The sequence below is a fragment of the Falco biarmicus genome, chromosome W (assembly GCF_023638135.1).
Source record: "Falco biarmicus isolate bFalBia1 chromosome W, bFalBia1.pri, whole genome shotgun sequence".
NCBI lineage: Eukaryota > Metazoa > Chordata > Aves > Falconiformes > Falconidae > Falco > Falco biarmicus.
The window spans coordinates 2,892,074-2,909,861 of NC_079310.1; the positions used below are offsets into that span (position 1 = coordinate 2,892,074).

At 40.4% G+C, this 17,788-nt stretch overlaps 1 protein-coding gene across 1 annotated transcript in view; it reads left to right on the forward strand.

The window, feature by feature from the left end:
* LOC130142134 (excitatory amino acid transporter 1-like) overlaps positions 1 to 17,788 on the forward strand; it is an 84,732-nt gene that overhangs the window by 11,621 nt on the left and 55,323 nt on the right. Inside the window, exon 3 of the mRNA XM_056323578.1 lies at positions 3,876 to 4,013. Coding sequence (XP_056179553.1) covers positions 3,876 to 4,013 — 138 coding nt within the window. The remainder of the gene's footprint in view (positions 1 to 3,875; positions 4,014 to 17,788) is intronic.

Below are 17,788 nucleotides of genomic sequence, written 5' to 3' on the forward strand. Positions count from 1 at the left end.
TGTGAGGTTCAACAGGGAGAAGTGCTGGGTCCTGTACTTGGGTCACAACAACTCCACACAGCAACACTATAGGCTTGTGGAAGAGTGGCTGGAAAACTTCCTGGCGGAACAGGACCTGGGGGTATTGGTCAACAGCCAGCTGAATATGAGCTAGCAGTGTGCCCAGGTGGCCAAGAAGGCCAACAGCATCCTGGTTTGTATCCAAAACAGTGTGGCCAGCAGGACTAGGGAAGTGATTTTCCCCCTGTACTCAGCACTGGTGAGGCCTCACCTCAAATACTGTGTTCAGTTTTGGGCCCCTCACTTCAAGAGGGATGTAGAGGTACTAGAGGATGTCCAAAGAAGGGCAACAAAGGCTGGTGAAGTGTCTAGAGAACAAGTCTTACAAGGAGTGGCTGAGGGAACTGGTGTTGTTTAGCCTGGAGGAAAGGAGGCTCAGGGGAGACCTTATTGCTCTCTACAGCTACCTGAAAGGAGGTTGTAGCAAGGTGGGTGTCAGTCTCTTCTCCCAGTTAACAAGTGATAAGATGACAGGAATCAGAATGGGTTGGGTTGGAACGGACCTTAAAGATCATCCATTTCCAACACCCCTGCCATGGGCAGGGACACCTTCCACTAGACCAGATTGCTCAAAGCCCCATCCAACCTGGCCTTGAACACTTCCAGGGATGGGGCATCCACAACTTCTCTGGGCAACCTGTTCCAGTGTCTCACTACCCTCACAGTAAAGAATTTCTTCCTAATCTATATCTACCCTCTTTCAGCTTAAAGCCATTACCCCTTTTCCTGTCAGTACATACCCTTGTAAAAAATCCCTCCCCAGCTTTCTTATAGGCCCCCTTTAAGTACTGGAAGGCTGCTATAAGGTCTCCCCTGAGCCCTCTCTTCTCCAGGCTGAAGGAGCTCAACTCTCTCAGCCTGTCTTCATAGGAGAGGTGTTCCATCCTTCTGATCATCTTCGTGATCCTCCTCTGGACTCGCTCCAACATGTCCATGTCCTTACGTTGGGGGCCCCAGAGCTGAACGCAGTACTCCAGGTGGGGTCTCATGAGAACAGAGGGGGAGAATCACCTCCCTCAACCTGCTGGCCATGCTTCTTTTGATGCAGCAAAAGATATGGTTGGCTTTCTGGGCTGCAAGGACACATTGTCAGGCCATGTTGAGCTTTTTGTCCACCAGCACCCCCAAGTCCTTCTCCTCAGGGCTGTTCTCAATCTATTCTCTGCCCAGCCTGTATTTGTGCTTGGGATTGCCCTGATCCATGTGCAGGAAATGGCCTCAAGTTGCACCAGGGGAGGTTTAGATTGATTATTAGGAAAAATTTCTTCACCAAAAGGGTTATCAGGCATCGCAACAGGCCGTCCAGGGAAGTGGTTGAGTCACCATCCCTGGAGGTATTTAAAAGAGTGGCATTTAGGGATGTGATTTAGTGGTGGACTTGGCAGTGTCAGGTTTACAGTTGGACTCAATGAACTTAAAGGTCTTTTCCAACCTAAATGATTCTATGATTCTATAAGAATTTTTTTATGATGAGGGTGGTGGAACGCTGGAACAGGTTGCCCAGAGAATTGGTAGATGCCCCATCCCTGGAAACATTCAAGGTCAGGTTGGTCAGGGCTCTGAGCAACCTGATCTAGTTGAAGATGTACCTGCTCGTTGCAGGGGGGGTTGGACTAGATGATCTTTAAAGGTCCCTTCCTACCCCAAATATTCTATGATTCTATTAATTTTTGCCCTTATAGCATAGCATAAAGACTAGTTCTTATAGCAGCCTCAGAAACCCTTACTAACATCAGTGAGGCTTTATACTAGTGCAGAGATTAATCCATGTGGAAATAATTGCAGGACTGTGAACTAAGTAAGAAAATGGTCTAGGTCTATTTGCTTGTTATCCAGTTGTCAAAATGTAGTGCTCATTAGGTGCAGAAACAAAGGGTCCATATGGATTCTTTATATCTGAGAAATGTGTTTCCCATGTAAAAAGAAAATAATCAGTAACACTGCAGTGGGATTTAAAATCTTACTGAAAAGAAGGGAACTCTAAGTCAAATCTTTTAATCAGTAATAATTCAAAGGCCCTTACTCTATGCTGTTTATGATCTACTTTTACCTAAAAAAATCATTTATGCAAAATGCACTTTGACTACCTGAATCCATAAAACATGAATGAGACTAAAACAAATGCCTTCTAGTCCCACTACTCTCTTCCATATCGTGAAATCCATGCTTTCTTCCAATTGTGCTCTAAGCACTTTTCTCCCATTCTGTAATACTGAGATTTTCTGTCCTACACAAGACGCTTCTGGGCTCCTCTAACTTAACCAGCCTGATGAAGTCCCTAACAGCATGATCAGACAGACAGGGAACACTGAAATCATTTATAGATGTTTCTTTACATCAGCAGATGGAAATAAGCTAGTGTAGGAGGCATAACAGCATATTTTAGCTAGTAAAATTTGGCATGAAGATATTATCTGTTGTATGAATGTACCAATCTAAAATCTGATTTTTTTTTAAAAAAAGAAAAAATACAAAGTGATTAAGAACTGGAACTAGCAATTTTCACGTGTTCAATATTATGGCATTTTCAGGACATACCCAAGTTCTAACAAGCTCTAGAAGTGAGCTTAAGTACACTTCTGACTAACATCAATGAGGATGCAGTTTCATGAAAATTTTTAGGAACTCTAAGTCTGTCTATCTGCCAAGAAGGTCAGTCCAACTCTTCTCCAAGGCACATTTCTACCTATTCCCTTGTGAAGGTACCAAAACTTGTGCAGTCATACAAACAAATTACCTCAGGGAATTGACCTGGCCAAAAAATAGCCCAGTAAAATAAGTTGTTTTTGCAGTAAGATCAATTATCTGATCCAACTTTCTCTACAGCCACAATTAGCACAAATGCCAGTACTAGGCAGTGGGCAAGAACATAGAGTCAAGAGTGGGAAAGAGGGATAGTTGAGTGTCACCATCTGTATGGTTAAGCAGTGTTCCAGATACAGCCATGTGTTGCCTGGCTGGATATAAAAGACCTACATCAGATAGGCACCAAATCATTTAACACTCAGTAAATTGTAACTAGTATTAGTTAACCAAATAATTAACCAAATAAGCAAATAAAGCAGTTGGTGCCAAGTACAGGACAAAATCTGAGAAGTTCTAGCTGAGAAGTTTGGGTTGCCACACATACCAGCCCATCTATGTCTCCCATTTGTAAATTTATCTCAAGCACCATCTGTTCCAGCAAGCTAAATGGATTCAGGCACTACCTTACCCCACTCCCTCAGGCATTGAAACCCACCACTTAATCCAGTAAAACCTTCCAACCCCATTAGCTACTTTCTGAAGGTAGGCGTGTGTAAAGCTACTTCTCTCCTGATACTGTTTTACTGTGTAAAGGCCTAACCACAAGGGGATTCTCAAGTAAATATCTCCTGGTTATCTCATCCAACCTGAAGCACATCTATAGGATCGGGCCCCACAGAGAAAACAGGCATGGACAAGACTTCTGAAGGTTGGTGGCTAGCATGTATATGCATTGCATATATGATTACACTCAAAATCCTAGAAGTCAAAGCACTCAGCTGCAGTAGCACGGACTGTTTTCTTTTCATTAAAGCTCAGGATGTACCTTTTACATTAATCCAGATTTAAAAAAATAGCAAGAGAAATAACCTGAATCTGTTAAAGTAAAAAGTAATTTACTGGCTTCAGTAGGACTACTCACATAGGTAGTTGATACTTGAGTGCAATCTGGGGCATAGTAAAAACTGCATGTTATAATCAAATACATCAAGTAAGTACTATACAGATAATCATGCTCAGATGTTACTACTACTTTAGAAGAGTAAGTCATATCTTTTCCCTTTCTTCAGGTATAATCCTTGGATTTTCTCTCCGATCATATAAAATGAGCTATCGGGAAGTCAAGTACTTTTCATTTCCAGGAGAACTACTCATGAGAATGCTGCAAATGCTGGTCCTGCCACTAATTGTATCGAGTTTAGTCACAGGTAAAAAAAGAAACAGTTTCTTTGTTCTGAAGTTTTCTTTTAAATAATTTGATAAAGATGCACATATCAATTCATTAAAAAAATAACATTTCATGTGTTAGAACAGAAGCGTCATAAGCTGCAGAGAGATACCACTGCTATTGCTGTTTTAAAGACAATATAACAAAAGGTTTGAATTAATATAAACAAAAGCAAAAAGATACTTTTCCCCATTTTTGCATTCAAACAATGCCCTTCTTTTTGATGGTTTTTTTCATTTAAATTCTTTGGAGCACTTTATCCTTTTTAATGCCCCCTTTTTTGTAACAATCATTTACATTATTATATAAATGTTTTTGGTAAAGAGAAATGTTATCTATCTATGAGGTTTGTCTTATCATACAAATGCCTCACGATATTAAGTGGATTATTCTTAGAGTTTCCCTTTGAAGTAGAGATATTTATTTTCAAGGTGAATAACAAAATTTTAAGCTTCCTTAGTCAGGCAGGGAATAATCACAGAAAACTCAATGCAATTCACAAATGACAGATTTAATTCTTTAAAAAAAAATCCTTAAATACAACAGGAATTTTTTCAATGTATTACAAGAAATTTCCCATTTTATTGCTAAAAATTCTGGAAAAACTGTTTTCTACACTGAACAATACCTCATTTATCACACAAATGTTTTTTTAAAAAAGAATGGTCTTACGTATTTGCTACAAAACTGATACTCAAGTAAATATACAGGTATTATTCCATATCTAAATAACAAGCTATAACATTTACAGGTATACTACTGTGCAATTTTATAGACACTACTGTTTTGGGGTGGGTTTTTTTACACATTATAGGATAATTCATTGGATAAAAGTCTTATGCTTAAGTCAGTCTTAAGACCACTCTTGGCATCCATGATCAAATCTCTTATTTCCTGTATTTTGTTTGGCAAAGCTGTAACCAGAAGATTCCTCTAGGGTCTTGCATGCTGGTAATATTACTCTTTTGGACTGTAAATGATCTGAATAAATATTCTTGCTGTTTGCAGGCATAACGGTGTCTCCTAGATATGATGTTCTGGGTTTCCATTTGTATTTATGTGAGTGTGCTCAATATAACAATATCAGAACATATGGTCTCCAAGGCATTAGAAATAGTCTAGGCATGATTAAAATCCTTCACAATTTTTTTTAATATCAAAGAAATTAGAATAATTAAAATGAAGTAATAATTATAGAAGCTATGAGCTGTTATGTAAGTGACATAAATTGAGAAACTGAAGAGTAAACAGTTCTGACTGTTACTCACACACTCAGGAAAATAAACTATAAAAGGTGAAGTCAACCCAGTCACATTTCTCTATAGCCTGTTTTGGTACTTTCACAAAAGAAACAATGCAGAATCACGTTCAGAGCTTTTTACTCTCATTTCTCTTATGATTTATGATTATTGCACGTGTCTCAAGCAGGTATGCATTTTTCTCCATGAGATTTTATCTTCTGATGTGTGTGTTACCAGGCATATACTAACATCTGCTTGAGAGAAAATAGAGGTTATTTGCATACCTTTCATCTTTTACTCTTTATGGGAAAATATGATTATATGACTATCTGTATTCCTAACCTTCTTGTGGTTTAGACACAAATCAAGCTGTATATTCTATGCTGGTCTTCATTTTCTACAGTCTTTTAAATGGGAGAGCTCCAAAGTCAACAATCCCAATCAGTAACCTTTACAAAGTCCAAAGCAAAATTAAGGCACACTATATGGGAGGCAGCATAAATAATCTAAGAAATAGATGAAATTCCCGTTTGGATTATTTTATGACCAAATCTAGTCTGAATTCTTATACAAACACAAGACTGACAATTTTGCTCCATTTCTGTTTTGAATTTGCAGCAGTTATAGGAGTTCAAAATATTTTATACCTTCTTATTTCATTATAACTTGAAGCATTTGACATTAAAAAATTGCTTGACATAATTATTTTAAAATATGCATTGTCCCTAAAAAGTATATAAAAAATATAGACATATGCTAACAAATCAGTTTGTCATGAAATAGGTAAAGACTGCAAGATTTGCACCAGCAATAAGAGCACTATGCATTAACATTTTCTGAGCTTTTACATCAAGACCATAATGAAATTGAAATTCCAGTCCTTAAAATTGGCCCACAAGCTTTACCTGCATGTTTCAGTTATGAAGACAGTTATTCACTGAATATAAGGGCATCAGAATGTGGTAACTTTTCTTAACTAAATGATATGCCAATGCCCGAAGCATGGGCAACAAACAGGAGGAGCTGGAAGCCATCGTGCAGCAGGAAGACTATGACATAATTGCCATCACTGAAACATAGTGGGATAACTCACATGATTGGAGTGCTGCAATGGATGGCTACAAAGTCTTCAGAAGGGATAGGCAAGGAAGGAGAGGCAGTGGGGTAGCCCTGTGTGTCAGGGAGTGTTTCAACTGCCTAGAGCCAAATGATGGTGACAACAGGGTTGAGTGTTTATGGGTGAGAATCAGGGGGAGGGCCAACAAGGCAGACATCCTGGTGGGAGTCTGTTATAGACTACCCAACCAGGATGAAGAGGCAGATGAAACATTCTACAAGCAGCTGGGAGAAGTCTTGCGTTCTCTAGCGCTTGTTCTCATGAAGGACTTCAACCTACCGAATCTCAGCTGGAAATACAACACAATGGAGAAGAAACAGTCTAGGAGGTTCCTGGAGTGTGTGGAAGGTAACTTCCTGACACAGCTGGTCAGTGAGCCAACCAGGGGAGATGCCCCGCTGGACCTGCTGGTTACAAACAGAGAAGGACTGATGGGTGATGTGGTGGTCAGAGGATGTCTTGGGCATAGTGATCGGAGAAGTAAGGAGGGGGGTCAGCAGAACTGTTACCTTGGACTTCCAGAGGGCAGACTTTGGCCTGTTTAAGAGCCTGGTTGACAGAGTCCCTTGGGAGACAGTCCTGAAGGGCCAAGGGGTCCAGGAAGGCTCAAGATTCTTCAAGAAGGTACTCTTAAAGGTGCAGGAGCAGGACGTTCCCATGTACCAAAAGACGAGCCAGTGGGGGAGAAGACTGGCTTGGCTGAACAGAGAGGCTTTGCTGAAACTCAGGGGAAAAAAGGAGAGTTTACCACCTTTGGAAGAAGGGGCAGGCAACTCTGGAGGACCATAAGGATGTCTCGAGGCTATGCAGAGTGAAGATTAGAGAGGTTCAAAGCCCAGCTAGAACTTAGGCTGGCCACTGCCATAAAAGATAGCAAAAAAAAGTTTTTACAAATAAATTAGAAACAAAAGGAGGGCCAAGGATAATCTGCATCCTTTATTGGATGCGGCGGGGAACATTGCCACAAAGGATGAGGAAAAGGCTGAGGGACTTAATGCTTCCTTTGCCTCAGTCTTTAAGATCTTCCAGGCCAGCTTCCCTCTGGGTACTCAGTCCCTTGAGCTGGAAGACAGGGAGGAGGAGGAGCAGAATGAAGTCTCCACAGTCCAGGAGGAAACGGTTAGCGACCTGCTGCTCCACTTAGACACACACTAGTCTATGGGGCTGGATGGGATCCACCCAAGGGTACTGAGGGAGCTGGCAGAGGAGCTTGCCAAGCCACTCTCCATCATTTATCAACAATCCTGGCAAACTGGGGAGGTACCAGCAGACTGGAGGTTAGCCAATGTGACGCCCATCTACAAGAAGGGCAGGAAGGAGGATCCGGGGAACTACAGGCCCATCAGCCTGACCTCAGTGCTGGGGAAGGTTATGGAGCAGATCATCCTGAGTGCCATCACGTGGCACGTGCAGGACAACTAGGGGATCAGGCCCAGACAGCATGGGTTTATGAAAGGCAGGTCCTGCTTGACAAACCTGATCTCCTTCCACCACAAGATGACCCGCCTAGTGGATGAGGGAAAGGCTGTGGATGTTGTCTACCCAGACCTTAGTAAAGCCTTTGACACCATTTTCCACAGCGTTCTCCTGGAGAAACTGGCTGCTCATGGCTTGGACGAGTGTACTCTACACTGGGTGAAAAAGCTGGCTGGATGGCTGAGGCCAAAGAGTGGTAGTAAATGGAGTTACATCCAGCTGGCAACCAGGTACCCTGTCCTTGGCACTGGTGTGGCTGCACCTTGAATACTGTATTCTGTTTTGGGCACCTCACTACGAGAAAGACATTGAGGTACTGGAGCGCGTCCAATGAAGGGCAACGAAGCTGGTGAAGTGTCTAGAGAACAATTCTTAGCAGGAGTGGCTGAGGGAACTGGTGTTGTTTAGTCTGGAGGAGACTCAGGGAAGACCTTATTGCTCTCTACAACTACCTGAAAGGAGGTTGTAGGCAGGTGGGGGTAGGTCTCTTCTCCCAGATAATAAGCAATAGGACAAGAGAACACAGCCTCAAATATGCCAGGGGAGTTTTAGATTGTATATTAGGAAAAATGTCTTCACTGAAAGGGTGGCCAAGCATTGGAACAGGCTGCCCACGGAGGTGGTGGAATCACCATCCCTGGAGGTGTTTAAAAAATGTGTAGATGTGGTGCTTAGGGACATGGCTTATTGATGGGCTTGGCAGTCCTGGGTTAACAGTTGTACTTGATGATCTCAAAATTCTTTTCCAACCGAAATGATTCTATGATTTTATGATTCTATATATTTCCTGAAATCAAATTCACTAAAATTATTCATGACCAGTCTTTATATATAGCATAGTTGGAACATAACATTTGTGTCAAGTATTAAAGCTAGAGAAATATTCTAAGGGTTATTTGCAAATATTTTGTACAATTCTGCTTATAGCTCAGTTTAACATACATGCTTCATCTCCTTTCCCAAAATTTCCGACAAAGTTTGGAACCTTAGAATTTAGAATTATTTTTTTTTTAGGTAACTTTTATCTACCAGATTTTTCCTGTTGCTTATAATGTTGGCTATTGTAGTTGATATAGGATAACCACAGGCCTTCTTCCCATCCCACATATTGGGTTCCTCAAGATTCTTCCAGTAAACATCACAAACTAATCTCCATAAAAGCCCAAATTTCCATGCAATGTTGAAAGTTAAAAATTAATTCAAAATTATTATGTTTTCTGTGTCAGACTGTTTCCTGAACTCTTTTTCTCACATTGTTGAATGTAAAAGTGTCTATCACATCTCTTTTCATAAGTAAACAGTGTATTCTAACCTTTAAATTATTTTCTTTTTTTATTGTGATTATGTAGATTACAATGAGAAAGCTGTTTGAAGAGGCTTACAAAAGATCTTTTAGCTTCCTCTTGATTTTTAATTAAAAAAAAAAATATTACTAAGCTGCTTTCCAGAGGAAGGTTTCAGCTCTGAACTTCTAAGCACTGTTAGAACAATTCACAGTTCTATCAATTTTCTGACTGCTTCAGATAAGAGCTTTGGAGAAGGGACATATTCAATTCCCTCAGTAGGGCATCAGGACATGATAATAGCCTCTCCTCATCTCAATATCTCAGAACTGTTCTCTTCATTCTGGTACTTTTAAGACAGTACAATACAATGTGACTTTCAGAGTCCTCATACATCACTTCCAGCTGAGCTCTCACCCAGGATGCATAGCAATCTTCAAGTAGCAAGATAATTTCTATTACAATCTGTCTGTCTCTCTCTTTTTTTTCTTTTTTCCCCTTCTTTTTATTAAATTGCACACTTCAGTATTTATTCAGCAGAACATCTCTATAAAGAAAACCTTTCAGAGCATGTTATATTTGTTTGGTTTCCATGACATGCTTTCTGGAACTAAACAAACACACATATATAAAACTTGTGTGTAAGTAAGAGTATGAATATGTACGGTATATGTGTAAAGTAGAACCCCAGCAGTCATTTTGAAAATACTATTTGTAACAGACTACAAATGTTATTGTATATTATGGTAGATCAGAGTACAGCAAAAGGAACATAATTTTTCAGTTATATTTTCATTATATTTGTTTTTATTTGCAAAAGACATTATAAGCAATAGCAATAATATTTGTCTAAGTTATTTCTAAATTAAAAAAAATGAAATTGTCATTTATGACACTTTGGAATGCTTCATTCTTAGCAAAACAGCATGTACCCTTCAGATTTATCCATAGTAAAGTTGTCTATAAGAGTCAGGTACATTTTGACGTAGTAGATCATTCTTGAAGACAGAGTAATATTCAGTAGGTTTTAGGTCTCGCAATATATGTAAGTAAATATTATTGCCACAAAAGGAGCCCAACATGGGAAAATGGGTTTTGTTTTGGTTGATATTTTGTGAAATAGAACTGTGAAAATACTATTAAAATCATAGTGAAATGTGTGTTTCTTATGTTTGGGGTTTTTTTTTTCAGATTTGAACCTTAAAGCAGGTTGAAGCAGTTTGAGTTTAATAAAATAATGACTTTTAGAGTAACTACTAAAAAAGAAAACTAGTATAAAATTTCTGTATAAGTTGATTAAAATCAAATAGTAAAATTAAAACTTAACTTACTGTGAATATTGGCAATGATATTCTACATATGATGCAAGTTTTCTTCTTTATGTGGAAAATGTATGAACCAACCACACAGTTGTAATTCTGTCTGAAGAATCATGCTCAGTCTGAAAATTCAAACTAAGTTATCAATATATGACAATACTTTGTCAAGTTTCTGAACAAGAAGACATGAGATAGCCAACCAGGGGGCTAACTATTGAAACTATGTAAACTAATTGAATGTATATTATTCAACCCTTACATGGTATGAACTTTTCCTTTTTAAATATAAAATGAAAGAAAATATTCTAGTGACTTTTACCAGATGCTAAATTAGCTATAAGAGTTAGAAAGTTTTGAGGTAATTCTTAATCATCATAAAACTAGCAGAAACTGTCCATCCTTCCCAGTATACGTGAATCAAAATCTTCTTATACTGTAATGTTAAGATCCATTGTAGATACAAGCTTATGATTTTAGTTGGCATTAGCATAAGTCAGTATATTTGACTGTGCTGAAAGCTAGATTTTTGCAGAACTTGTGTATACTAGCTGATCTTTATCTTGTTCAAAAGATATTTTTCAATCTGAGATAACGTGTTAAGGTATCCACCAATTGCTTTGGATACTTCTTAAGAAAAGATCTTTAAAAAAGACGCCATGAATATTCTGTAGGTGGCCATTTGTTCACATTACTTGCTAGGAACAGTCCACAACACTTTTCTAACATCTATATTTGCCTTTTATGAGCCTGCAAAGTTTTCAATTTTGTATTAAGAACTATATGTGGCTTTTGAATGAATCCTTGACCAACAAGTAAGATTACTGGAATATAATCTAGCCACACAATCATCTATGAATTTTTTAGGAACTTTCCTATTTCAAAACTCCTTGTTGCATTGTAACTTAAAACAATTCACAAAAGGATCCAACAAGCATCAGAGCCAGGTAAGACTTTTTCACCTTGATCTTCACCAGCAAGTGCTCCAGCCAAGTCACAGAAGGCAAAGGCAGACACTGGGAGAATAAAGAACCACCCGCTATAGGAGAAGATCAGGTTCAAGACCATCTAAGGAGCCTGAAAGTACACAAGTCCATGGGACCTGATGAGATGCATCCACGGGTCCTGAGAGATCTGGCAGATGAAGTTGCTAAGCCACTCTCCATCATATTGAGAAGTTGTGGCAGTCCGGTGAAGTTTCCATGGACAGGAAAAGGAGAAATAACCCCCCCATTTTTAAAAGGGAAATAAGGAAGACCTGGGAAACTACAGGCCAGTCAGTCTCACCTCTGTGCTTGGCAAGATCCTCCTAGAAACTATGCTAAGGCACATGGAAAATAAGGAGGTGAATGGTGACAGCCGACATGGCTTCACTAAGGGCAAATCTTGCCTGACAAATTTGGTGGCCTTCTATGATGGGGTTACAGTGTTGACAAATGAGGGAAGAGTGACCGATGTCATCTACCTGGACTTGTGCAAAGCTTTTGATACTGTCCTGCATGACATCCTTGTCTCTAAACTGGAGAGACATGGATTTGATGGGTGGACCACTCGGTGAATAAGGAATTGGATGGATGGTTGCACTTGAAAAGTTGTGGTCAACAGCTCAGTGTCCAAGCGGAGACTGGTGATGAGCGGCATTCCTCAGGGTTCTGTACTGGGACCGGTGCTGTTCAACATCTTTGTTGGGGACGTGGACAGTGGGATCGAGTGCACCCTCAGCAAGTTTGCCAATGACAACGAGCTGAGTGGTGCAGTCGACATGCTGGAGGGAAGGGATGCCATCCAGAGGGACCTTGACAGGCTAGAGAGGTGGGCCCATGTGAATCTCATGAGGTTCAACAGGGCCAAGTGCAAGGTCCTGCACCTGGGTCAGGGTAACCCCCAGTATCAATACAGGCTGGGCAGAGAATGGATTGAGAGCAGCCCTGAGGAGGAGGATTTGGGATTACTGGTGGATGAAAAGCTCAACATGGCCTGATAATGTTTGCTTGCAGCCCAGAAAGCCAACTGTATCCTGGGTTGCATCAAAAGAGGCATGGCCAGCAGGTCTCTACTCTGCTCTTGAGAGATGCCACCTGGAGTACTGTGTTCAGCTTTTGGAGCTCCCAAAATGAGAAGGACATGGACCTGTTGGAATGAGTCCAGAAGAAGGCCACAAAGATGATCAGAGGGCTGAAGCACCTCTCCTATGAAGACAGGCTGAGAAAGTTGGGCTTCTTCAGCCTGGAGAAGAGAAGACTCCATGGAGACCTTATAGGTGCCTTTCAATACTTAAAGGGGGCTTATAAGAAAGATGGGGACAGACTTTTTAGTAGGGCCTGTAGCAATAGGATAAGGGGCAATAGTTTTAAACTGAAAGAGAGTAGATTTAGATGAGATATTAGGAAGAAATTCTTTACTGTGAGGGTGGTGAGACACTGGAACAGGTTGCCCAGAGCAGAGAAGTTGTAGATGCCCCATCCCTGGAAGTGTTCAAGTCCAGGTTGGATGTGGCTTTGAGCAATCTGGTCTAGTGGAAGATGTCCCTGCCAATGGCAGGGGGGGTGGAACTTGATGGGCTTTAAGGTCCCTTCCAACCCAACCCATTCCATGATTTTGTGAATAAAATACATGAGAGTGCAGCTGGGAGTAGAAAGGTGGGCAGAGCTGAGGGAAGAGGACCCCTTGGAATAGCTGAGGTCTTTGATGGACTCACCCATCTTATGAAATTAACTGGCATAAGTTATGCAAATATTGCCAGGGAAGCAAAGGAGCATGTTTAGGCATATGATGTGTTTACTGAGACACACAGAATTGTTTCTCCATTGTTTATTCACTGTTTATTTGTTCATCAGTCCTTGATTACAATACTAACTGCTTTCATCTCAAAGTCTTAGTCTTAACAGTTTTCAAATGTCATTCATGTAATATTTGAAATGCCTTTTGGATGAAGTCCATTTCAAAAGCAACTTTGGTATCATGCATAAACCAAATTCAATATATCTTTCAGAAATCTGTAAACAGTTGATTATATGTATAAGTCCATTCATTAATATCCTTAGATAGTACAGGTTTTTATTATTTAGGCTGAAACTACAATGTCTGTAAATACCAAGTGCTGACATTTTTTGGTCATAGACAAGATAATGTTTGTGTTTTCTATGATAATAATAGAAAGTTTTAATGTCATAGATTTCGGTTTTTAAAAAGATGGTAAATGAAGGAATAGTCAGGTTCTCCTTTGTGAACATACAGGAACTGCAGCTCAAAGCGATAGCTGAGGTCAAAGAGCCAATAAGAAGCTATGTCAAATGGGCTGGCATATTGCAAACATGAGGCTGCAGGATTGACAGGCTGTGGTTCATATGTATGTTTGACAGAAGCGGAGAACGAGAGAAAGCACAAACAGCAGTGGTGAGCACAATCCTATTAGGCAGCTGAGAGTCAAAGCTTCTTTGGAAAATAGTCATCACTAGAAATGCATACTTTTCTGAAATGGAGAATGACCTATTAGCTCATATGCTTAGTACTTAGTGAAATAGGATCTTGTGCACATTTTTGAAAATAAAGAGGTACCTGGCTATCATCTTCCTAGTCAACAATATGCTACTCCTCCAAAAACTGATTAAATGCTGAGGCCAGAGGGCTCTACATCTTTACGTCCTTCTTTACCACTATCAACAGATCAAATTGATCTTGACTGAGAGAAATACTCAATAAAATCTGGATGCTGCCATAGAGCAAGTACGAATATTCTGATTCTAAACACTGGGCTTTAATATTTAAATAAGCTATATGTGTTAATCTTAAAACTATTCTTCTCATGCTAAGATCTTTGAAGTCTTTCACTCTCTGGACAGGAATGTTAATTCTACTGTAGGGCAGAGAAAGTAGACATAATTTTACTTGGAATTAATGAGAGCAACTAGACCTGAGTAGTTTACATCCTGCTTTCCTTGCTATCCTAATAATATCCTTTTCTTCCTGAATTTGATCACAAGCAGCCTAGTCTTTCCTAAACAAACAATCAAAAAGAGGCTCCCCCTTACAGATTATGCTTTCTCATTTCCTAACAATATAAGATGTAAGATAATTTCCTGGCTTTTTTCTATACTCATACATGTGAAAGTCAGTATATGCACTGACTTTTAAATCACAGTGGTTCAGTACAAAAATCACAATTGATTAGAAAATATGCAAATATAAACCATCCTTTTATCACAGATGGTTTATGTGAAATTTTGTTCCTACAGTATGTACCTTCTCCATAACCTCCTCAATGGCAGGGAGTTGGTAACTGAAGATGCTGGGAGAGCTGTTGTCCTTAAACACTGCATTGCAAGAATACCCTCTGGATACAATTTAATAACTGACAGTGATTCAAGATACACTATAGTGAGAAAATAAAACCTAAAAAGGTATTAAGAAAAAAATAGACATTCTTAAATTAGATTTCTTCATATAGGGTTTCTTTCAACTTGAAAAGTATTCTCATCAGCTGTTGTGCATTTAGAAATGCCTAATTTTGAAGGAGAATGGCAGTGGAACCCCTGCAAAGATCTTTTGATTCAGAGCATATGCACTAAAAAAATAAATACAGCATGTACCGCTGGCATGATATAGTCTTGCCGCTTCTTATTTTACATTCCATATTTGTGTTTACAAAGGTTGATATGTTGACACAGTGGGAACCTTATGTTTGCCCTCTAGCTACATACAGTTCTGTATGATACAGGCAGCCACACAGGGAGTTCCCTGATACCTTGCCAAAAACCTCAACCCTGCGATCAAAAGCAATATTTTCTCCATGGGCAAGAGGTAATTCAGTCTCTGTGCTTGTTTGGTTTGGGCCTAAGGTGATGAGCAGTTTAGAAAACACTTTTTGTGTTTGCATGGTGATTTTGTAGTTCCATATGGACAGTGGAGTCAAAACCCTCACAGGGATTTGTGTTCCATGCACTTACCACTATGACTATTGTATTTGCATATTCAAAAATCTGTATTTGAATGTGTGTATTGAGAGGTTTGGTTTCTGACTATTGGGCCAGCTCATATTAGGCTGCACGCAACTACAGGAGCCTGTGCACAGCAAACTGTGAGCACAGATTCAGAGATTGTAAGGAATAGATTCATTGTGCTTAAGCCAACATACAGAGAGAAGAAGGACAAGGAGTCTTTTTAAAAGAAGAAGAAATGTACATTCATTTGTATATGGATTTAATGTCTGATGACAAATGTAGAAGATCCTCAGCAGTCTGAGCGTGATGTCTTGTAGGGATGGTCTGATAATGGAGGGAAGACCAAAGCATCTGTTAGAATCCAAATACTGTCCAGCATTCCCAGTGAGGACTGGGCCTTTTGTGTCCTTTAAGCACAGAAAAGAGACAGACTGTGCCCTGAAAGGCTTTCTGTTGGAAGAGACAGAATAAGGGTAACTGGTACCAAACAATTTAATTTGTTGGGGATTGGCCCTGCTGTCAGAGTTGTATGGAATGTACTTGTTTCTTTTGGTTTTCTTCTGAGTCTGGAGATTGGGAAGGAAGGTGCCTTAAAAGGAATACAGGGATGGGAAACAGCCACAAAATCTTTATAGCTGGAAATTTGCCAGGAGTGTGACGCTTTATGGAAGGATTTGGTGGAAGATAAAGTATCTTCCAATTAGTTATTGGAATTTTAAGAGGAAGGTTTCCCAAAGCACAATATCTTCATAGAAGAAGGGGCAGGCAACTCAGGAGGGCTACAAAGATGTCATGAGGTTACACAGGGAGAAAATTAGAAGGGCCAAAGCCCAACTAGAACTGAATTTAGCTACTGCAGTAAAAGACAATAAAAAATATTTCTATATATATATTCACAACAAAAGGAGGCCGAAAGAGAATCTCCATCCTTTATTGGGTGCAGGGGGAAGCATAGTGACAAAGGATGAGGAAAAGGCTGAGGGACTTAATGCCTTCTTTGTATCGGTCTTTAATAGTAAGACCAGTTGTTCTTGGGGTACCAAGCCCCCTGAACTAGAAGACAGGGATGGGGAGCAGAATGAAGCCCCCATAATCCAAGGGGAAATGGATAGCGACCTGCTGCTCCACTTAGACACACACAAGTCTATGGGGCTGGATGGGATCCACCCAAGGGTACCGAGGGAGCTGGCAGAGGAGCTTGCCAAGCTACTCTCCATCATTTATCAACAGTCCTGGCAAACTGGGGAGGTACCAGCAGACTGGAGGTTAGCCAATGTGACGCCCATCTACAAGAAGGGCAGGAAGGAGGATCCGGGGAACTACAGGCCCATCAGCCTGACCTCAGTGCTGGGGAAGGTTATGGAGCAGATCATCCTGAGTGCCATCACGTGGCACGTGCAGGACAACTAGGGGATCAGGCCCAGACAGCATGGGTTTATGAAAGGCAGGTCCTGCTTGACAAACCTGATCTCCTTCCACCACAAGATGACCTGCCTAGTGGATGAGGGAAAGGCTGTGGATGTTGTCTACCCAGACCTTAGTAAAGCCTTTGACACCATTTTCCACAGCGTTCTCCTGGAGAAACTGGCTGCTCATGGCTTGGACGAGTGTACTCTACACTGGGTGAAAAGCTGGATGGATGGCCAAAGAGTTGTGGTGAATGGAGTTAAATCCAGTTGGTGACCAGTCACAAGTGGTGTTCCCCATGGCTCAGTATTGGGGCCAGTCCTGTTTAATACTTTTATCAACAATCTGGACAAGGGGATTGAGTGCACCCTCAGGAAGTTTGGAGATGACACCAAGTTGCCTGGGAGCGTTGATCTGCTTGAGGGTAGGAAGGCTCTGCAGAGGGATCTGGACAGGCTGGGTTGCCAAGCACTGGAACACACTGCCCAGGCTAATGGTTGAGTCACCATCCCTGGAGGTATTTAAAAGACGTGTAGACGTGGTACTTAAGGACATGGTTTAGTGATGGACTTGGCAGTGCTAGGTTAATAGTTAGACTCGATCTTAAAGGTCTTTTCCAACCTAAATGATTCTATGATTCTAAAAGAACAGAATTGACAGATTGTCTATGAGTAAAGCACCTTTTGGATTGCCAGTGTATTTGAGCTGCCTGTATATTTGCATTGGAAGCTTTCTACAGAGTAACCCTGTAGATATCTCCTACAGCTGTAAGCCTGCTATGACTAACCAATCCATGACCATCCTAGGACTGTGTTGGTTTTTGTCTTGTGCCTTTCTTTTAATACACAAAATGTTATTAAAAAAATAACTTACCTTTTTTTTCAGACAACTCTTCCCTCTTCCTTCCCCATCCAATAAAAGCATGTCATTGGAACAGGCCAGGCTGCCCGAGGTAGTGGTTGAGTCACCATCCCT